Genomic DNA, 22,761 nt, shown 5'->3' with positions numbered 1-22,761 from the left:
TTGTGTTGATTGAGTAGTGGGGAGAAACTAGTGCTCACCAGTGACAATGAGCAAGCTAGTTCTCTTCCCACTCTAGAAGAGTGCCTTAGTTCTGCTTCATTTCAGTTTCACTATCATCCTTGCCCTTGGCCTTAGGCCTTGGTTCATTTGCTTTGTTCCTTGTTTTTGCCCTGTGCAGTCTTAATTGCTTATGCTGCTGCTGTTTTCTGCTGCTTGCTGCATTCTGTTGCTTGTGCATTCATCTTGCACTGTTTTCTGTTGCTTGCTGATTGCACTGTTTTCTGCTTCTTATTGCTTGTGCATTCTGATGCTGCTACTACTTGCATTGCCTTGTGCTGCTGCCACCTCTTTCTCTTGCACTTGCCTTGCACTGCTGTTGTGCACTTGCCTTGCTGCATTGCACTGCTGCATTATACTGTTTTCTTCCCCTGCTGCTACTTCTTTTCCTGTTAACTGCCTTTTTTTTCTTCTTGGCCTTGTGCTGCTGTGCACTGCTTGTGCAGCTGCAGCTGCTGCTGCAACCCTGCTGCTGCTGCTTTCTCTTCTTTGCCTTGTGTTGCTGCCACTCCACTCCTTCTGTTGGCTTCACTTCTCCATTTGCAGCTGTCTGCTACCACTACTGCTGCTGTTTCCTCTACAAAGCCCAGGTCCTCATCAAAGCCAACTGAGCCCAAAGCTCACTTCAAACTGAAGCCCAATTCAGTCAACTGTGGGCTTAATCAAAGCCCAGTTCATTAAGGCACCAAGCCCAAATTCATTATTAAGGCCCAGTTCAATTCATTTTAAGACCAACTGAGCACAAGGCTCAGTTCATTCCAAAGGCCAAAGGTCAAGCCCATCTTACTTTTACTTTGAAAGCAAAGGCTTAATCAAAAGCCTATTGTTATCAAACCCACTAAGCCCAAAGCAAATTTAGGAACCCAATTAGCTAAAACACTTCCAAAACACACCCGATCTCTGTGGATCGACCCGTACTTGCACGAGCTACAACCGACGACCGTGCACTTGCGGTATTACTGTAGGCCCCCGTTTTCATTGCGCTTCATTTTATACATATCTCCGGACCCACCAAGTTTTTGGCCGGGGATAATTTTTAGGACCTTTTAGAGGCCTGCCAGAGGCGTAGATATAATGTACGCTTGTTGTGGGGCGGTGATAAAGATTATGCCCGTTGTGGGGCGTGCATATAGTTTACGCCGGGAGAAGGGGCGTTGATATAATCCACACCTGTTGGGGAGAATGGGTAAACGACCGCCTGAATGAGGCGTAGGTATAATCTCCGCTCAGCTGCACAAACGTAAACGGCACGTGAGGCATGAACCATAATTTTTGAACCTTAATTTTTAGTTTGTTTAGTGCTTTATAGTTTTGATCTTACCTTTTTATAAAGGGTTTGTTACATGCAGAGTTACATGCATGCTTGGATCGTGTAATATCAAATCGTATGTGGCTTAATGAATATGTTAGGCTATACATGACTCAGCTAGTTTAGAGTCAGAGTCGTATCCAAAAAATTCTACTGTCAGAAACTTGGAATTTACAAATGGGGCGGAGGTATTAGGTCCTCTCATCATGGGGCGTTAACTAAACGCACGCCCGAGTTGAGGCGTTGATTATATCAGCGCCTGACTGAGGCGTATGTGTAATGTTAGCATCATTGGGGCGTTTATTATATCACCGTCTGGCATGGGGCGTAAACTTCAGCAACGCCCTGTTGGGCGTACATTTCAGCACCGCTCCATTGAGGCGTAGTTTATATACACGCATGTTCGTGGGACGAAGATTATACATGCGTTTCATGTGAAGCGTACTTTATATACACGCCCGGTGACAAACGAAGATTATACGTCCGCTCGACTATATATAGGTTTGGTCTTGGTCGGGGACCAAATATAGTCTGAAATTTGGTCTTGGTCCAGATTTTAGTCTTTACTCCGTCCCGTTGTGTCTGCTCTCTGGACCATAATTATAAGTTTGATCGTCTACTGTGGTTGCTCTTACAGATGGGTTGGTTGTAGTTACTTTTATACCTTGAATATCACCTTTCCTTTCTGCATCAATAAGCATTTTAGACAACACATCCATGCAAATAATGAACAAGTAAGGAGACAAGGGGTCTCCCTGTCTAAGACCCCTTGTAGGATATTAAATTTCACCAGGGCAACCATTTAACAAAATTGAAGTTGACACTGTGGAGATACATTGTTCAATGAGGTTACACCAATGAGTATGAAAACCAAGTTTTTTCAGGATATCAATTAGAAAATTCCACTCTATCCTATCAAAAGCCTTGGACATATCAAGTTTCATGGCCATAAGTCCAGCTTTGGTTCTATTTTTTTTCATTGTATCAACTAATTCGTGGGCTATCACAATGTTGTCAGTTATTTGCCTAGAGGACAACAAGGAAGCTTGGTAAGGACTAATGAATTTGTCCATCACAGTTTTAAGTCTACTAGCTAAAAGTTTAGAGACTATTTTATAACTAACATTGCTTAAACTTATAGGCCTAAAATCTGCAGGGGTTTTAGGGGCATTGTTTTTAGGAATGAGAGTCACAAAATTATGATTCATTTGTTTAAGCATGTAACCTGAGTGGAAAAAACTCTTAACCATAGCTATAGTATCAGGCCCTATAGTATCCCACATTTGCTAATAGAACTCAGGTGGATATCCATCTGGTCCAGGACTAGTCCAAGGTTGCATTTGCCAGACAATGACTTTTATCTCCTCATCTGTAGGGGTATTTATCAAAAATTCATTCTCCTCATCAGAAATACAAGGCATAATAGTATCAAAAAAACTACTTTCTCTTTGAGGATTTGTAGTTATACTCATTTTGCTAAAATGATCTCTAAGTTCATTAGCTATCATGCTTTTGTCAGTTAACCAGATTCCTATGCTACTTTTCAATCACTCAATTTGAGTTCTTCTCTTTCTAAATTTAACTTTATCATGGAAGTACTTAGTATTTTTATCATCAAAAGTTAGGACATTTTCCTTAGCTCTCTGCATATAATAATCTTGTCTGACAGAATACCAGTATTTAAAGATTCTTCCAGCCTGGACTTATTATCAATACTAGTAGCATCATTCATGTTATTACTGATATTATCTAATTGAGTCTGGATATCTTTTATATGATATTGAAAATTATCAAATGAATCCATGTTCCATTGTCTTAGGGCCATTTTAACATTGTATAAACATCTAGTGTGTCTGTAAGCTCTTGATCCATTTTCATTGGTTTTCCAGATTTCTACAATCAAGTCTTTACACCTGTTATCACTAAACCAACACTTGTTAAATCTTAGAGGTCTTCTAGTGTTATTTTCCTCTCTAGAAGTAACTAGAAGAATAGGAGCATGATCACTGGCTAGACTAAGCAAATGGTAAACTATTGTATTTGAAAAAAAATATCAAACCAAGAATAATTAACAAGAACTCTGTCAAGCCTGTTTTTTTCAAGAATAAGAGCTTCACGCCCTCTATGATTACTCCAAGTAAAAGGGTTACCTATGTAACTCAGGTCACTAAGATCAAAATGGTCTAAATGATTTTTAACATTATCAAGTTGACTTTGAGGAATAGGATTTCCACCAACCTTTTCCTCTTGTCTAACAATGAAGTTTAAATCACCTATGATAATCCAAGGACAAGAATACCTAGTAGCTAAGTTATCCAGATAATTCCACTGCCTATCCCATCCTCCACATCTAAAACACCATACATAAAATTTATCAGGGTATGACCACTTCTAGAGTCCACATTAACCAAGACAGAGATGAAATTAACATTCATATCAACAATATCAATGTGGATACCATCCTTCCACAACAAAAACAGACCACCGGAAGCTCCTATAGGATTAACATAAAGGTAGTTCATATAATTGTAAGAGTAAGTAAATTTCTCCATTTTCTGGTTTATGGTTTTTGTCCCACACATGAATATCATATCAGGATCATTTGCCCTAATCAGCTCACCTAGATGTTGTCTAGTATGTTTATTTCCAAACCCTTGGACATTCCAAGACGGAAATTTCATTTTTTCCCAATTTAGGTCACAAACAAACCTAATTCTATAGATAGGAATCAAAATCACACAATTATTGAAATCACCCCAATAAATCCAGAGATAAGACGAGGAATTAAAACAATTGATCGAAAATAAAACAAATTCAAGAGAAATTAGAAGTTTTTCGCAAACCTTATTTGCAGTGCGCATTCGTATTTCAACAGTGTTCTGGTGGTAGGATCCTTCACTTCTTCCTCCATTTTCAGCATCTGTCATGTTCAAGTCTTCCCCATTGTAGGTAACTTCAGGATTGTCCATATGATGAACTCCATCACTCTGAAGAGATTGGTTCTCCCCTTGCTGCTCATGGTTGCTATCCAACAGAATATAGTTATCTTCAATCGCGTCACCTCTTGTTCTCTTATTCTTTCTCGGGTCGGATCCATCATCACTTTCATGGGTCGACCCATTAGATGCTCCACTCGGCCCAGCAGCAACTTCACCTAGTTCTTTTTGTTTCTGCAACATTTCTTCAACCATATGGGCATATTTTGCCTGGAGATTTTCAAATTCCTTCTCTGTCAGACCATAAATGTATATGCCCCAAGCCGTCTCTTCACAAGTTTCTTCATTGTGATCGAGAACAAAACAATGGGGACATATTGTCTTGGGTTGTTTCTCAAAATGATACTTAACCCAAACTTTTTGCTTGGTTGCATTAAAAATCCACACCCCCCTCTTTAACGACTTACTGAGATCGACTAACAGTTTTACTGTTGCTACCCTGCCTCTGATTGTAACACTTCTCATCCCCCCAACTCAACCTTTTGACCAATATCAAGAATTAGTTTCTCGATAATTCCATCATGAACGTGCTCAAAAGCAAGATTACGAAATATTACTGTAAAAACTTGGTGAGTGAATGTATAATTTTCCAATTGAACTGTATTATCATATTCTTGCAGCACAATCAACTTGAAGCGGATGACCCAAGGAATTCTCTTGTACACTTCTTTCATATCCTCATTTGTCTTGAACTTGAAAACAAAGAGATTGCGTCCCATAGTACTTACTTTGACTTTTTTGTACCTTCTCCATATAATATTCAACTTCATCCTTGTGAACGATCTTTCCTATAAGACAGTTCATCCATTTGGTAGCTGCTTCATCGATTTCCACTGATGAGATAAGACTGCTTCTTGCATTTTTGAGTTGCTCTAGGTTGAGGTTAGTTGATTTCATCCTCCTGGTTAATGCCTCTAACTGCATGTTGTTTGGTTGCGCCATATTCCTAGTGAGTTTTCTTCTTTGAGAGTTTTTAAGTGAATGATATGAGAGGCATTTCTTCTTGAACTTTATATAAACCAAACTAGGGTTAGGGTTTGACTTGAAACGAAACCCCCTACCAAACTTAGTCCGTAGGTTCCTGATACTTCGCCCCATATTTTTACAGAAGATTTCAGATAGAATATTGACTCTGAGAAAGGTAATCTAGAATTTGAAATTTTGAAATCCACTAATTACGCTTTTTTATTGGTGAATTACCAATGTTACCCATTAAGCTTCTGGATCTGCAGAGATGATCTTGATTCCACTTTTGGTAACCATGAATCTGTGATAATCGAGCACTATGAGTAATAGCAAATCCCACTGATTTGTGCATCATATGGAAGGACATTAACAGAGAAAAAACCATCACTGTGAATTTGCTGAATTCGATCTTTGAAGACTTGAGTTTATCCATGACAGATGAGAAAGAACCACTTATCTAAGGAAAATTGAAATTCCCCTACACCACTGTTTCTAAAAAACCACCACTGGAACACCAATGAAATACTACTTGAAACTGCAAAACAGGTAGAAAGAAGATTAGTTAGACATATAAGTTTTGAGAAAAAACCAAAATGATGTGTTGAGTTTCCTAGACAATTAATTTATTAATAAAAACCTGAAAACATCTGCAAAATAGTTGAAAAATTACATAATCATGTAGAAAATCATAAGCTAGAATGATTAAAAGACGGAGAAGTAAGATCAAATCATAGACTGAGAAAGAAATTAAAGAATTTTTAACCCGATTTTTCAAAACTGAGTTGACTCAAAAATCTCCCGATTTAATATTAAAGAAAATGTTCAAAACTAAGAAAACACAATTTATGGTTAGTTTGTGGATTGATCACTACCCAGTGGTTTCATATTGCTAGATTGTAACCAAAAATGACCATACTGCTTGTTGCTATGTGGTAACGTGGGCCTGTGATGTCAAACATGGCCGTTTGACTTTGCTTATGCATTAGGTTCAAAATGTTCCAAATCACCGCCCCGATTATAATGTGGTCGGGTCACATACATTTTGTATGTGGCGCATTTTTATTTTCTGACATTTATTTAACTAAAAAGCCTGCCCCTCTAAATTCCCGTAACTGTTTCACTTTTTGAAAAAAAGTAGGAAATTGGATAAAAAAAAATGATAAACAGTTAATTAATAAAACAGTTTTTCAAATCTTTTTCTACTTTATCAGACGTGTTATCATTTAAAGAAGGGCCGCATCTAGCCGCACCGCCAAATCACCAATTCAGACGCGGCTAGACATAGGACATGGCGGAAACCGAAGATGCTGCAGAAAAAGCAAACATGAACGACGAAGGTCGCTCCTCCTCTACCTCCAAAGATTTCGACCCATGCCCTATCTGTCTAGGATCCTTTCTACAAGAAGCTTACCTCGACCGCTGTTTCCGTAAGTCTCTCACTCACTCTCCCAATTCAATAATTTCTTGTTTTCACTCAGAAAAACAAAATCTGATCAAATTCAATATCTGTGATTGTTACAGACAAGTTTTGTTACAAGTGTATTTTGAATTGGTCCATATATATTAGCAGGCTAAGCTCTAAATCACAATCAACTTTGACATGTCCTCTTTGCAAGGTAATTGTGTTATTTATTTCCCCTAATTCCTGTTTGTTCTTGAAAGTTGTTGCCTTAATGATATGTTTCAATTTATATGTAGGGAATTAATTATTCAATAGTTTATGGGTATGATGGGACTTCATTTCAACAGCATTACATTAATCAAGATCCTCCCAAGCAGAGGTAGTAGCTCAAATTTCAGCCTTGTGTTCTTCATGTTGTTGGTTTTAATTATACATTATACTACATGAAGTCAGACTGCTAGGCGCGATGTTCTAAGAGCTCCGCCGTCTGCGGAGAGTATTGTCTTGTGGTTTATGTGATGCAATTGTTTTTCTTTAGTATGCTAGGGGAATTGGTGAGTTATACATGTTTTGATTAGTGTCATTGGTGATTGTTTTTTCTGGCAGCATATTCTTTTCGAAAGCTCACAGGTTTAGATTGCAAAGCTACTATCGCGAACCAGGTAATTTTCAAGCAATATGTTTCGATTTCCTTCTGCCATTCGTTACTTGTTTTTATGTTTTTTCTGTGCTGATTCACCTAGTAAGTTTGAATTGTCATCGTGGTAGTAAAAGTATGGGATATGTTTTGTTATTGTTCTTGGTTGGGTTAGGTTGACTGGTTTGCAAACATTTTCATGGGGTTTACATGGCGACGATTCAAAAATTGGAATGTTATGAAATATATTTATCACAAATGTACCAGCTCATTCTTTGGAACTTCTAACCCTTTATCGAGTACAATTAAGAATTTAAAACGACTTTTGACATGCTTTCCATGTTCTATTCAACTTCTGATAAGACTTGAACATAGGAGTTGTTGTTTTGTTGGTGTAGAAAGATGTTCTTTTGTCACAGATATCTTCATGGCGTCAACTCATCTCCATATGGTTTATAGATATCAAACCTAAGAAATCCCTTCAAATGGGTGCTAGTAATATTTGGTTTGGAAATTTTGAAGTTGCAGCTTCTGATTGTTTTTCCATTGCTGTTATTTTTATGCTTGTTGCAGCTTTTGATTATTTTTTTCGTTGGTGTTATTTATGCTTGTTGTCTTATTTTGTTCTGCGCTAGGCACAATCTACGATAAATTCAGCATTCCAAAGTATTGGAAACACCGTAGGTATCTCCAACTAAACAAGTGGCTCCAAAGTTGGTTGAAAAGGGAAATTCAAGCTCTAACTCAGGTACACCCTGCTCATACTATGTGAGTGAAGAATAGCTCTTTAAGTTGCAAACGCTATACAACTTATGCTCTTTTGGTCCTGCAACACTTTGTGAAAACAAATTTTGACTGTCAAGTTTATACTGAACATGATCAAATGATTTTCAAGTCCTAACCAACTGAACTCTGCTTGTTGCTTATTGTAGGAGGAGGATGTGGACATTATTGTGCACCATATACTTGTGGACATTATTGTGCACCATATACTTGGTGTGATCGAGTCTTTTGTTAGATTGTGAGTTTCACTATCCGAATCTGAAATTTTGAAGTCCATAATACTGTATTGTTTTCATTTGTGATTGACAAGAGGACTACATTTTTCTTTGTTATTGCAGAAGTGAACGCGAATGTTCAAGTGATATAACACCCTACCAAAAAAGACAAGAGTTCAAGGCGTTGATATCTGATGCTGCCAAGCCTTTCTTGACTGGAAGAACGGAGCACTTTGTAAATGAGGTAGAGTTGTTTATTTGTTCGGGCTTAAATATGGAAGCATATGATGAGGTTTACTTAGAGAGTCTTAGTTCAGTTACTCCTAGTGTTAGTGAGGTTGGAGAAGAGAGAAATCATGGAAAAACAGAAAATATTCCATACTTGCATTTCTTTGATGTAGACTCCGATGCTGAGTAGCTACTATTGTGTTTGTTACTAAGCAAAGGTCACGCTTTCTTGCGTGCTTTTCGTTCATTTAAACAAGTTTAATTTACATGTTCACCTTTTTTATTAACAACGGAATTACTGAGATTATGACATATAATGTTGTTCACTGGGTCACTAGTTCCTAGCGAGTAATCGCCAAGCCGAGACGCCATCACTAGCCCAGCTGACTCAAATAACAAAATATTTTACTGATTGACCTTTCTTCACTTCCTGGCCTTATTTGTGTCTTTTTTTAAACTCAATAATGCCTCGCTATTGATTTGGTCCAAACAAAATGAAGGCCGTGGAAAATTGAATCATAAAAAGACGAAAAAAATAATAATAAAAAATTATTTGATCGTTATTGTAGTCCTTAGAGTGTCTCTCTCCCACTAGTCTGAGTACTCTCACTGTGTTCTGTGAGAAAAAACAAAAAATGGAGAGAAAGGAAGAACAAGACAGTTTGAATTCTCCTTTAATATTTCAAATTAGAGAAGAAAAAGAAGAAAAGAATCGAAAGAATAATTATTCAGAGATTATTATTGAAGAAGTTAGGAAACAATTATGGTTATCTGGACCTCTTATTACAGTTAATCTCTTACAGTTCTGTATACAGTTAATTTCAATTATGTTTGTTGGTCATCTTGGTGAACTCTCACTATCTGGTGCTTCAATGGCTACTTCTTTTGCAACTGTTACTGGTTTCAACTTATTGGTAAGTTTTATCATTACTTCTTCTTCTGTCATATTTAAAATTTGATTTTGCATTAAACCCTGTTTGGTTTCACAGGAATTCCATTGATTTGGTAATCAAATTCAAGGAATTGAATTCCCTGAAATGCTTAGTCTGACATATGGTGTTTGGTTTAGTGAATCCAAATATAGGGTAATTTAATTATGCGAAATGATATTAATAATCCCAAGATTTAGGAATTCATATATCTAACCAAATTATCATGTACACTGAAGAATTCCAATTCAAAAGTACTATTAAAATCAAGATTCAATTGGGTTTTTTGGAGTTAGATAATGATTGGTTATAATGATTGGTTTTATTGGAGTTAGACAATATAGAGAGAGATTTGATATTCAGGGCCTTGAGCTCCCTGAACAAAGTTGTGGATGGTATTAGCATTTTGTTGACCGTGGATGTTGATGTTTTTAAAGTCGTGCTACACTGCTATCACACACAGAACCTGCGCCACTAAGCTGCCAGATTTTGCATCCAATTATTGGCATCACTATAATAGTAAATCTGATGGTTTGAAGGTGCGTGTTCATTGTGCACTCATCATACGCGTAATAATCTACTTGGAGATCGAGATAATCCATCTTTGAAATTAGTGGTAAAGTTTTATAGCTGGTTGGCTCTATTGGTGTGTGCCTCCCATTCACTGGAAGTCAAGATAATCCAGCTTTGAAATTTACGGAATAGTTGGGGTGTAGAATGTGATAAATCTTGAACTTGTCTGATTCATGTTTTGGATGGACTAAGTAACAAAAAACTGAGTCTGTTTAATAGGATATATGTTTAGTGGTTGGTGGACTTGACTATCTTTGCTTTATTGGCTTAGGTATAGGTGTTGGTTAATTTCTTACGCCGTAAAACGCCTGGTTAATGATATGTATTGATGCTGTTTCTTTCTCATATTTTACATGACGGGTGTTTTTTTTAACGCATGTCGTGGAACATATCCCTCTGATTGAGCCGCAACTCAGATAGTTGTTTGTTTTGTGCCGTGTACCTTGGTTGCAACACTAGACAATGACATTACATTTCTTCCTTTGCTTAAACAAGGGTAAATCTTTGTTGCATTTGATTTTAACTATGGGAGAACCTGAATTATGGGTATTTTTCATTCTCTTTTGGACTAGCTAGATGGGAATGGGAAGTGCACTAGAAACTCTATGTGGTCAATCTTACGGAGCAAAACAGTATCATATGTTAGGCATACATATGCAAAGGGGCATGTTTGTTCTTTTACTAGTTAGTGTTCCTCTTGCTTTCATTTGGGCTAACACAGGCCGCATTCTCATAGCTGTGGGACAAGACCCTGAAATATCAGCCGAAGCTGGAGTTTATGCTCGTTACATGATCCCTTGCCTATTCGCTTATGGACTTCTTCAGTGTCATATCAGGTTTCTGCAAACCCAAAATATAGTTTTTCCTATGATGATAAGTTCTGCAATCACGGCCTTACTGCACTTTCTTGTGTGTTGGGTTATGGTTTTCAAAGCTGGCTTAGGAATTAGAGGTGCTGCGATGGCGAGTTCCATCTCTTACTGGATTAATCTGATACTTCTGGTATTCTATATTAAATACTCTGGAAAGTGTGAAAGGACTTGGACTGGTTTTTCGAAGGAAGCACTCCATGACATTCTTAACTTATAAGACTCGCAATTCCCTCTGCTATTATGGTCTGGTAAGTCCTAATTTCTGAATGACTTGTTAGTTATTATTGAGCATTTCATGTTACAATTAAACATTTTCGAAGAACTGTTTGTCTTGGTAGACTAAAAAGATGAGGTCTCACTACACACTGCAAATAGAGCATACCCAACACGAGAGTTGAGCAATCCCCGAGAACTTGAGGATATTTTAGACGAGTGTCATTGAGATGGAGATTTCACCGAGGCTTCTGTTGTTACACTAGATTGTATACAGACATGGTTGTTTATATCTTGCCTTTATTGTAGCTTAAGAAAGTGACACCCTGGTTTCTCTCTTCATGAGCGTCAGTTGATAGCAATACCGAAATTCTATCTGCTCAAGTTGTTAATAGCTTTTTGTTTGGTTTATAAGTCTAATTTACTCATTTAACTAATCTGGATCCCGAACATCTATACTTCACTGTTTTAGCAATTGTCTAACTTCATCAATTGGAACAGCTTAGAATTGTGGTCTTTCGAGCTGACTGTTCTGCTATCGGGTTTTCTTCCCAACCCTAAGCTAGAAACTTCGGTGCTATCAATCTGGTAAACTCCCTGCTAATACTTGCTGTAATTTTCTTTTGGGTTTGATAACTGTCTTGATAATTCTTTTCGAAATGCAAACAACAACACTGTGTTTCCGTACTGTATGTATGTATCATGGAAAACAAAAGGGAGAAAAAGAAAATTGAATCATTATTTCTGTTTGCTAAATCCTACAATTTTACTCAGCCTTAACACATGTGCATTACTCTGGATGATCCCAACTGGATTTGGTGGAGCTGTAAGGTCAGTCGCGCTAAATGAACTAGTTTTTGTACTTTCTTTCGTTTGTACTAAATTAGTTTTGTACCCTGTATGGGGTTCCTCTATTGTCATTGTAAACCAAACAATCAAAAGAAGGTATTAAAAATTATTATGCTAGATGATTGTATAAAGCTCTTACAAGAAAAGTTTTTCTGAAAATCCACAGCACAAGAGTTTCGAATGAGCTAGGAGCAGGTCATCCTCAAGCTGCACGTTTAGCTGTACAAGTTGTGTTTGTTTTGGCAGTCACAGAGGGACTTTTAATAGGCACAATCATGATATTGGTGCGCCACATTTGGGGGAACGCATTTAGCAATGAGAAAGAGGTGGTGAATTATGTAGCATCCATGCTACCAATACTTGCTGTCTCCAACTTTTTTGACGGACTTCAATCCGCTCTTTCAGGTTCATTTTGAGATTTTTAGTGTTAAACAGTACATTATGTGTCAGTTATCGACTTGAAATTTTTACTGAGTCGTTCTTTCAGGTGCGGCTAGAGGATGTGGTTGGCAAGATATTGGGGCTTTTGTCAATCTGGGATCTTATTACCTTGTTGGAATTCCTTCTGCGGTTCTATTAGCTTTTGTTCTACATGTTGGAGGAAAGGTTAGCTCGTTTTCTCTATTATACTTGGTCAAATTTGGAACGTTAACAAATACTGATGGTGGTGCCTTCTTGATGCGAAATTGGCAAATAGGGACTTTGGATTGGGATAATATGCGCACTTCTTGTTCAAAATCTTTCGCTTCTTATCATCATTTTACGCACCAATTGGGAGCAAGAAGTAAAACATTTTTTACCGTTTTTGTTTCACTATCTTAAACAATTTCTTGTTTTTTGCGAATGTAACTGATTCCTTGTCTCATTTCTGTAACGGGCAATTTCTTGTTTTAGGCCCGTTTGACATAAATCCATCTCCAACAGTAGGGTCCTACAAGTTAGGAGGGACCAATTACTAAATATGAAGGTGTTCAAGAAAGTGTTATCTACACCTCCGGTTACACCTCCACGTCATGTTTTTAACTAATTTTCTCTTAATTTTAAGAGTTAAAATTCTCATTGTTGGAGATGGTTTTTTAGATTTTAGGTCCTATATTTACTCTATGTATAGACCCCATAAATAAAAGGACTAAATAAAAAATCCACGTAGGATTTTTTACACCTTCTGTTGGAAATGCTCTTACAATCACAAGCAAAAAATATTGTAATTTTGAAAAAAAGGATGCCTCCATATCTGAATTTATTTACAGTGTGTTCGATTCATGAAATTTGGAGTCCTTCTGATCCTTAAAAATCCAGCATATCACGTCATCAATTTTTCTCCGTGAGCATCATTAGTTCAACCATCCATCCATAGATGGAGTTTTCGAACCTCGACATGGTTGACAGTCATGGCTTTGCTCAGTAACTTCAGTTTTCAGTCGGGGGAATCTACAACCGGTAAAAATATGCAGACACGTGGCTAATTTATTTGGACCAGATTTTGACTTCGGGTCCCCTATCTAGTGCGTGTCTAGCGGACTCTAGCCGGCAAAAAGAGAAAAAATAGTCAGTGCTTATTGGGCAGTTACAATTAGGTTTTTCTGGTAATATCGAACTTCTTCGTTCGTCGCTCCAAATACATAAGAACCCTAGTTTCCCTTTCGTCTCTCTCGATTTCAACTCTTCCTCTACAGTTTTTTTCTTGGTTTCAATGGATCCGAATCCTAAAACATACCCAATTCTATCGTATACGATGAATCTACTTCCATCACTTGGTAAAAAGCATCCAAGTTATTCAGATTTTGATGATATCGATATCGAACAACAAGCAGGACAGTCGAATTCATCAGCATCACCATCAAAAACAGCAGCAGCAGGAACGGGAGGATCGAAATTAGAAAGCTCTATCAATAGAGAAGTAGAATTAATGGAAGTTATGCCACACTTAAAAGATCCAGAAGTTTTATCAGCAATGACTTCAGCTGTATCTGATGTATCACAAACAAGATCAATTCTCAAAGCATTAGGTGAAAGACCAGATCATGAATCAGTTGATTCAGCTAAATCCAAGATTTCTGAAATTGAATCAAATTTATATGATCAGATTCAAGAGATTGAAGCAGATTCGAGATTACCTAATGCGGTTGAGCTTGAGAGAGAGATGGGAATTGAAGCTGAGAAAGAGAAGAAGATTTATGAAGCTGTGATTAAATCAGATGAGATGCATGAATCCTATGAAACATTGTTGAAGAACGCTGAAGAACGATTGCTGAAGATTTATCGGTTGGCTTCTTCGAGAGATAGGAAAGGGAAGGGAGTGGCGGAGGAGGAGAGGATGGTTGATAAAGAAATGAATGAGGAAGTCGTGAGAATTTTACAAGAAGGTTTAAGTAAAGGTATTGAAAGAGTTGTGTTGTGTGATCGTGAATTGAGATATCTTCCTGAGGAGTTTGGAAAGATCCGTGGATTGGTTTCTCTTGATCTTTCTACTAATCAGCTCCAGGTTGGTATTTCTTTAGAATTCAGAGTTTTTGAATTCACTGTTTACTTTGAATGATTTTAGATGACACCGAAGATGAACTTGCAGTAAGATTGCGCTTTGATCATGATTTCCGTGTGTAAGTAAAATTGAACTTTGTAGAAAATTTAGAATCATGGAATCGTGTCGTCAGCATAAAGTGATCTTTGTAGAAAACTTAGAACCACAAATTTATGTTGTGACTTGTGAGTACAAAGCAAACTATGTAGAAGATTTTTAAAATCTTGGGGGGTTTGACCTTGTGTTTTGATTCAGAAACTGACTTTGTACTGCTTGAACCTGTTGGTGTTCTGCAAATCGTTGTGGATGATGTCTGAATGTTTATTTTGGAAATTGGGGTTGGGCTACTACTTAGCTTGGTTTTAATTGAGGTCATCCTTGACATAGAGTGTGCTGTGTTGTGTTAAAGTTTGCAGATGTCCAAGCTTTTAGTTTACCACTTTCGAGTATTTACTGTTTTCTTAAGGTTTCAAATCCGGTTTTACTTTCGGTTTTGTAAGCTTGGAAGTGAAATACTTAACTGGACACTATCATTTGTATACATTTTGAAATTTAAGAGCTCCAAACTAAACAAGAAATGTTAACTTACAATAAACCAGTTATTTAAGTCAAAAAACATTTGCGTGAAGGAGCTTCTGTAGTTCTGAAATGTGTGTAGTTGTTCTCATCATTGTTGTAGTTACTACTTATGTAGTTATGGTACATCTATGGAGTTTTCTGACTATGTGGTACATATGTATGGGGGACAGGTCATCCCTGATTCAATCTCAGGACTAGAAAAGCTAGAAGAGCTTAATCTTTCATCGAACATTTTGGAGTCGTTGCCAGATTCTATTGGGTTGCTGGTGAATCTGAAATATTTAAATGTGTCCACCAATGAACTCAAGACTTTCCCCGGCAGTATTATCAGATGCAGGTAATCTAATGATTTTTTGTTTCCTTTGGAAACCCATTTTTTCTTTCGGATTATCAATTAAGAAATACATTTTTCAATGCTTACCAGAACTTCGTCATTTACTAAGTAGGGTAATGCTTCATAATGCAGATCATTAGTGGAGCTGGACGCAAGCTATAACCAGCTGACTTATTTGCCAACGAAAATTGGTGAATTGGTGAATCTACAGAAGCTCTTGGTCGGCTTCAACAAAATTCGTTCCCTTCCCAGTTCTATTTGTGAAATGAAGTCATTGCGCCATTTGGATGCACACTTCAATGAGCTACATGGTCTTCCACACACTATTGGGTTCTTAACTAGTCTCGAGATTCTTAATGTAAGTAGTAACTTCAGCGATTTTAGGGAGCTTCCTGTCACGTTTGGAGAGTTGATGAACCTCAAAGAAGTAGATATTAGTAACAACCAGATCAGTGCTCTTCCTGATACATTTGGCCGCCTAGACAGTCTCACCAAACTCAACTTGGATCAGAATCCACTTTTCATTCCTCCTGCGGAGATTGTGAAGCAAGGAGTTGACGCTGTCAAAGAGTTCATGGCAAAGAGGTGGGTTGACATTTTACTTGAGGAGGAGCGTAAGAGTATGGAAGCACACACCCAGGCACAAAAAGGATGGTTGACACGCAGTACTTCGTGGTTGACAGGATATTTGGTCGGCGGAGAGAAATCTCCAAAGGCGCAAGTACATTATCTCGACCAGGATTTATAGTATTTTGATCGTCCTCTGGACTATCCCCAGATGTGTCTATGCTTGTACAGCAAATGATAAATATGGCACCCCACATTTCATAAGAAACCTGATGAAGCCAAAGGGTGTTTTATCTAAATTGTATAAATAAAATTTTGTTTCTAAATTGTATCTAAATTGTGTAGGATGCTGAAAATACCAAAGTGGTTTATTTCCATTGTTTTCCATTCTTTCAACACCAAAATGGCATTATGCATTGCCCAGCATGGTTTGGGTCTTGTTGTAATAGCTTCTTAGCCACTTTCTGCCTACCAGTAATTAAGGCCTTAGAGCAACTGCAGTGGTACGACTATAACCAAAGATCAAAGACCAAATATGAGTTTAGTCTGCACTGTGACGCTAGGGTAGAGGAGTATATTTAGTCGAGCGGATGTATAATCTACGCTTGGTTGTGGAGCGTACATATAAAGTTCGTCCCGCTGAGGCGTAGATATAATGTACGCTTGTTGTGGGGCGGTGATAAAGATTACGCCCGTTGTGGGGCGTGCATATAGTTTACGCCGGGAGAAGGGGCGTTGATATAATCCACGCCTGTTGGGGAGAATGGGTAAACGACCGCCTGAATGAGGCGTATGTATAATCTCCGCTCAGCTGCACAAACGTAAACGGCACGTGAGGCATGAACCATAATTTTTGAACCTTAATTTTTAGTTTGTTTAGTGCTTTATATTTTTGATCTTACCTTTTTATAAAGGGTTTGTTACATGCAGAGTTACATGCATGCTTGGATCGTGTAATATCAAATCGTATGTGGCTTAATGAATATGTTAGGCTATACATGACTCAGCTAGTTTAGAGTCAGAGTCGTATCAAAAAAATTCTACTGTCAGAAACTTGGAATTTACAAATGGGGCGGAGGTATTAGGTCCTCTCATCATGGGGCGTTAACTAAACGCACGCCCGAGTTGGGGCGTTGATTATATCAGCGCCTGACTGAGACGTATGTATAATGTTAGCATCATTGGGGCGTTTATTATATCACCGTCTGGCATGGGGCGTAAACTTCAGCAACGCCCCGTCGGGCGTACATTTCAGCACCGCTCCATTGAGGCGTAGTTTATATACACGCATGTTCGTGGGACGAAGATTATACATGCGTTTCATGTGAAGCGTATTATATACACGCCCGGTGACAAATGAAAATTATACGTCCGCTCGACTATATATAGGTTTGGTCTTGGTCGGGGACTAAATATAGTCTGAAATTTGGTCTTGGTCCAGATTTTAATCTTTACTCCGTCCCGTTGTGTCTGCTCTCTGGACCATAATTATAAGTTTGATCGTCTACTGTGGTTGCTCTTACAAGCCTTCTTTCAATGGATTAAAACCATGACTTTGTATTTGTCAATTTAAGAGTCAAGTTCCATATATAAAGATTCTAATGCTTGATTTTAAAAAACAACAGATTCTGTATCTTGTAATAAGCTTCTCAGGATCCAAGGCTAAAGACATATTAGTAGTAGGCAGAACTAGGGCTACCATTCTACTAGAACTAGAAGACGAGGACCCATTTCATGCTGTATGTTTTTGGATGTTCACCTTTGGATTTTAGGCCAACTAGTTTGTATATACAACAGTGTCGTCCACATTTCATATGACTAATGCCGGCCGATTTGATGTGGCTGTACCCTAATCTTGTCTCTTCCAGTTGGTTGGCGCCTATTTTAAATTTTAATTGTGCATTGTATAAAGGAGGAAGTACTGTGACATGATAACTTCAAAAATACCGGAAGAATTTGAGGTTTATCAATGGCGGAGGTTAGGCGAGTAGAAGAAGGTTTGGTCACCAAGGAAGAACTCCGGGATGAGAAAGACGAGAAAATAAGTGGCGAAGAACGTGATGTTAAAGAGGTGAAAGCAAATCCAAAAAGCAACAGAATTGCTACATTAGATGCATTCAGAGGCCTTACTATTGTGGTAAGATTACAAAACTAAAAAACTGTATTAGATGCATCCACAGACGGCTTTCTAAGGGAAGTATCCTGGTTGGCTTAATCTATGCCACCATTTCCTGAAAACTCATATTTTTTAAGATTTGTGCTATGTAAATGCAGCTCATGATATTGGTTGACGATGCTGGTGGTGTATATGCACGTATTGATCATTCACCTTGGAATGGTTGTACTTTGGCGGATTTTGTTATGCCCTTTTTCCTCTTCATCGTGGGGGTAGCAATTGCGCTTGCTTTCAAGGTATTGTTACATGTGCAGATATATATCTCAGGTTTATAGGCATTTTGATAGCAGTTATAATCGAACTTGTAATATCTTATCTAACTAACTCAACATATAATGTTAACATCTTGTAAGGTTCACCAGATTATCTTCACCATCGTCGCTGTAGTGACCGTGTAAAAACTTTCATTTTTATATATCGCAGAGAGTTCCAAAACAGCAAGATGCAATCAAAAAGATTGTAATAAGAACGCTGAAGCTACTATTTTGGGGTATAATTCTCCAAGGCGGATACTCTCATGCTCCGAATGAACTAGCTTATGGTCTTGACACGAAGCAAATTCGCTGGTGTGGTATCCTCCAGGTCCCTCTCTCCATCCCTCCCTGACAAACTCTTAATTTTCCTCGGTACTCACTCACGAATGAAACTTTCATCTTGCTAATTCTGTCAAATTTAGCAGAGGATAGCTCTGGTGTACCTAATTGTGGCATTAATAGAGGCGCTGACGGTAAAGATGAGGCCAACAGTTCTAGGCTCTGGATATTTCACCATATTCACTGCATATCGTTGGCAATGGCAAGTATTTTTCACAACTTATGAAAATTTCTTCACTAAATGCAGCAATTGGTTTATGGTTATTGAATCTTTGTCTGTACAGGATTGGAGGCTTCATCGCATTTATCATTTACATGATCACTACATTTGCCTTGTACGTTCCTGACTGGACTTACACGTATTCGGACGATGATGGTTCAAAGAAATTCGGGATGGTAATGTCTATAAACTCTAGCATTGCGGTAAACATTTTAAATATTCAGACCCAGGTTTTGTTTTACGAAACGGTACGTAGCTTGGGATTTTCAGGTGAAATGTGGAATGAGAGGCGATCTAGGACCAGCGTGTAATGCAGTAGGTTATGTGGACAGACAAGTTTGGGGTGTTAACCATCTGTATAATCAACCTGTATGGATCCGATTAAAGGTCTGTATACAAATAATTGGCAATGCAAATTATGTTGATGGTTTCCTTTTGTAAATGTATCTAAATTTCGTCCAGGCTTGTACACTGAGTTATCCTGAATCCGGTCCACTTCGCGATAATGCTCCTAGTTTTTGTCTTGGTCCTTTTGAACCAGAAGGCTTATTGAGGTTTGTCAGTTTCACAACACTAGTCGCAGGACATAAGACTTAACAATCTTGGTTAAGATTTAATTTGTTTTGCATCTTTACAGTTCGATTTCAGCCATTGTCTCAGCTACAATTGGGGTGCATTTTGGCCATGTTCTTATTCACTTCAAGGTTAATAATCCTGCTAACTTCTTCACACAATCTATATTCAATAAAAAATTGACCTGCTATGAACTGAATTAAGCTAGTTGCTTTGCAGGGTCACGTTGAGAGGCTTAAACAGTGGGTATCGGTGGCGCTCATCTTCATAGTTGTAGCCATAATTCTGCATTTTACAGATGGTGAGATGAATTCATAGTTAACTTAATCAATGAGATATAACTATTGAAAAAAAAAAATGAACTTTTCTCACAAATTTTCTGCAGCCATTCCATTGAATAAGCAATTGTACAGCTTCAGCTACGTTTGTTTTACAGCCGGTGTAGCCGGTATCGTATTTTCCGGTTCCTACATCCTGGTACATACATAAAAGCAATTTGATTTTTGCTTCTGATGCTATTGGTTTAGAATAGAAAGCCCGACTAACTAGTTTTGGAAATTCTGAAATTGAACAGATTGATGTTTGGGGATTTCGAACACCATTTCTATTCCTAGAATGGATAGGGATGAATGCAATGCTAGTTTTTGTACTAGGAGCTCAGGGTATCTTAGCTGCATTCGTAAATGGATGGTATTACGGAACCCCTGCAAAATCACTCGTAAGAATGTTCTCTTTTTATCGCGCTTGAACGGACTTTACTTTTTCGATCAGCAAAGCCGTTAAAAATTGTGTGTTTCTTCTTCAACAGGTACATTGGATACAACAACATGTTTTCATTAATGTTTGGAAATCACAGAAAGTGGGAACGCTGTTATACGTGATTTTCGCCGAGATCACTTTCTGGGGTGTAGTCTCCGGCATCTTGCACAAATTGGGCATTTACTGGAAGCTATGAGGACGTCAAAAACATATGTATCTACCAAAACTTGATTTGTGATTTGGATTGAAGAAGTTTGAAAACATGAATAGTAGTCAAATTTTCTTAGTTCTAGTTTTGGGTTAGTTTCAGTTTGTAGCATTCGGTCGTAGTTACATTTAATTCATGCAAGCAAATGTGACCTCGGTTAAACTTAAGCCGTTTTCTACATGGTTTTGGTCGGGTTCAGACATCAACTTTGGACACAACTGCAAATAATTGGTTAGGCGCGCACAAATTTAATGTACACTTCTGGCCAAGTCTGACATGGTCGTACTATATGATATTCTGACTTTAACAACCCCTCCTCCGTCATGACCAGTGGAGGAGCCAGTGTCCCCATTTGCGAACCTACCGGCTTCTCTGATGATCCTATCCAGTTTAAAAATGAAAAATATTTTTTTTTTTGTTTTTATATTATTCATCCTTACCCCACGGATTTTATATCCTAGTTTAACTGGGGCCATAACTTCTAATCGGGGGCCACGCATTACGGGACAAAAAAGGTCACCCAATCCTAATTTGGGTCACCCCTTTTAAAAAAATATTTTCTAAATGGCAAAACTGCTCTTATATGATTATTATTAGGAATTGATTAGTTTGATTAGTGTGGTAAGTGTATTTAAATTAAAATCTGATTTTAGGAAAAAAATTATGGAAAATGTGTTTTATGTGTTTTATGTGTTGAGAAGAAGAGGAGGAGTTTTGAGAGGAAAACCTAGGGTTTTTACAAATGGGTGATTCAAGTGGAGGGAATGAGATTGGTGAAGCTTCAAATAACAACAATGATTGTGTTGATGGTAAGATTGTCTCAACTAATGATATGGGTTGGATGTTTGATGAGGAGATGTTGATAGAGGAAGGCATGAACAATGGTTGGAATGAAGATCCCATTGCTCAAGATGAAGGAACCAACACTCAAAATGAGGAACCCCAAGGCCAAAACAATCAGGTAAACTTCCTATACTCTTCAAATTATCTGAATGGTGCTCCAAGTGGTCGAATCATCCACACTATGGAACAACTCAGAGAAAGGGTCGTCATAGTCAGGGGGTGTATACCCAAACGACTCTCTGAGGTCGTCAGTATATTGACACTACCAATAATGACTCAAACCTGCAACTTTTCCAGGTTATGAAAAATCGTTTGGGTAGTGTGCTAAACATTGACGACCCTTTTTAACTAGGTCACTTATCGTTTTGTTGTTTTGTTTACACATTGACGACTCTAAAACCAAAACTCTCTGTAAAAAGTAACACTTAGGGTCGTCATACATGTAGTCATATGAAATGACGATCCTAGCTATCAATTACTAATTTCTTTTAGAGTCGTTAGTTTGATTAGTTATATAAAGTAACGACCCTTGCACTAGATTCTCATAATTTTTGATTTCATAGAATCATTTCATTGAATCGTAAAAGGCATACATCTCGCATAGCGTTGCATTGAAGGAAATGAAATACAATAGATAATAAAGGTGCACTTATACACTTAATCATATATGGCGTAGTTATATCTAGTGCCTTCCAAGATAAAGTAGCAATCGTGGAGCTCAAACTTTTCCCCACGAAGCTCCTCATAATAGCGATACGCCTTCCCTAACTGAAAATGCAAATATACTTAGTTAGTATCTATCAAAGCTTTTTATAAGTTTTACCTCTTGTTCAAATACTTACTCTTACAACACTCAACATATCCGGAAAGGCTTCCCTAACATCCTTAAGTTCTCTTTTCAAAGCATCATACTCGAATTGTATCTTCTGGAAGCGTTCCTTGACTTGTTTCAAAGACCTTGAGTTGCAATTTCCGTCCAACGCCACAAAAACGATGAATACGCGGTTCCACCAAGCATCCGATGTTTCATCAATGTCTTTGTCTAGACTTTCAAAGTGGTTAGTGACTGTTTTCCAAGCTCTTGTAATGGCACAATTCTCTTCATTAGTGAATGGAGTCATGATGTTTCTCTTTTTTTTGCTCTTAAATGGTAATTAAATGAGAAGGAGAAGAGGAGGTTGATAATTAGGGTTTTGATATGGAATAGGTGAGATATGGGCCTCTATATATAGAATGGAGCGACCAAACTGCCTCAACCACATTTGGTTGAGTTAAATTAAAAAATAAATGCAACCACTAACATGAATCGTTAATCCGTAAAGATTAAAACCAAACGACTCTTCATATGTACCAGAGAAC

At 37.8% G+C, this 22,761-nt stretch overlaps 3 protein-coding genes and 1 pseudogene across 3 annotated transcripts; all 4 read left to right on the top strand.

Moving 5' to 3' along the window:
- The first annotated feature begins 6,555 nt into the window (after window positions 1-6,555).
- Window positions 6,556-8,867, top strand: LOC113314151. The gene is made up of 7 exons (XM_026562915.1): window positions 6,556-6,755; window positions 6,850-6,944; window positions 7,027-7,109; window positions 7,337-7,392; window positions 8,003-8,115; window positions 8,300-8,388; window positions 8,489-8,867. The coding sequence occupies exons 1-7, from the start codon at window positions 6,617-6,619 to the stop codon at window positions 8,781-8,783; spliced, it is 870 nt and encodes a 289-aa protein (XP_026418700.1). The 5' UTR covers window positions 6,556-6,616; the 3' UTR covers window positions 8,784-8,867.
- A 315-nt stretch (window positions 8,868-9,182) lies between these two features.
- Window positions 9,183-13,497, top strand: LOC113309967 (annotated as a pseudogene).
- Window positions 13,498-13,587: 90 nt separating this feature from the next.
- Window positions 13,588-16,411, top strand: LOC113309966 (plant intracellular Ras-group-related LRR protein 9-like). The gene is made up of 3 exons (XM_026558490.1): window positions 13,588-14,514; window positions 15,300-15,466; window positions 15,596-16,411. The coding sequence occupies exons 1-3, from the start codon at window positions 13,723-13,725 to the stop codon at window positions 16,209-16,211; spliced, it is 1,575 nt and encodes a 524-aa protein (XP_026414275.1). The 5' UTR covers window positions 13,588-13,722; the 3' UTR covers window positions 16,212-16,411.
- Window positions 16,412-17,966: 1,555 nt separating this feature from the next.
- On the top strand, window positions 17,967-20,547 carry LOC113308889 (heparan-alpha-glucosaminide N-acetyltransferase-like). The gene is made up of 12 exons (XM_026557344.1): window positions 17,967-18,167; window positions 18,305-18,442; window positions 18,630-18,788; window positions 18,886-19,001; window positions 19,084-19,175; window positions 19,276-19,406; window positions 19,482-19,573; window positions 19,657-19,723; window positions 19,812-19,893; window positions 19,978-20,069; window positions 20,167-20,310; window positions 20,401-20,547. Exons 1-12 carry the CDS (start codon window positions 18,000-18,002, stop codon window positions 20,545-20,547), a joined length of 1,428 nt encoding a protein of 475 aa, XP_026413129.1. The 5' UTR covers window positions 17,967-17,999.
- Window positions 20,548-22,761: the final 2,214 nt, after the last annotated feature.

The sequence above is a fragment of the Papaver somniferum genome, chromosome 9 (assembly GCF_003573695.1).
Source record: "Papaver somniferum cultivar HN1 chromosome 9, ASM357369v1, whole genome shotgun sequence".
Taxonomy (NCBI): domain Eukaryota; kingdom Viridiplantae; phylum Streptophyta; class Magnoliopsida; order Ranunculales; family Papaveraceae; genus Papaver; species Papaver somniferum.
Note: the sequence above shows the minus strand (reverse complement) of the source record. Positions and strands in the feature narration are given on the sequence as shown.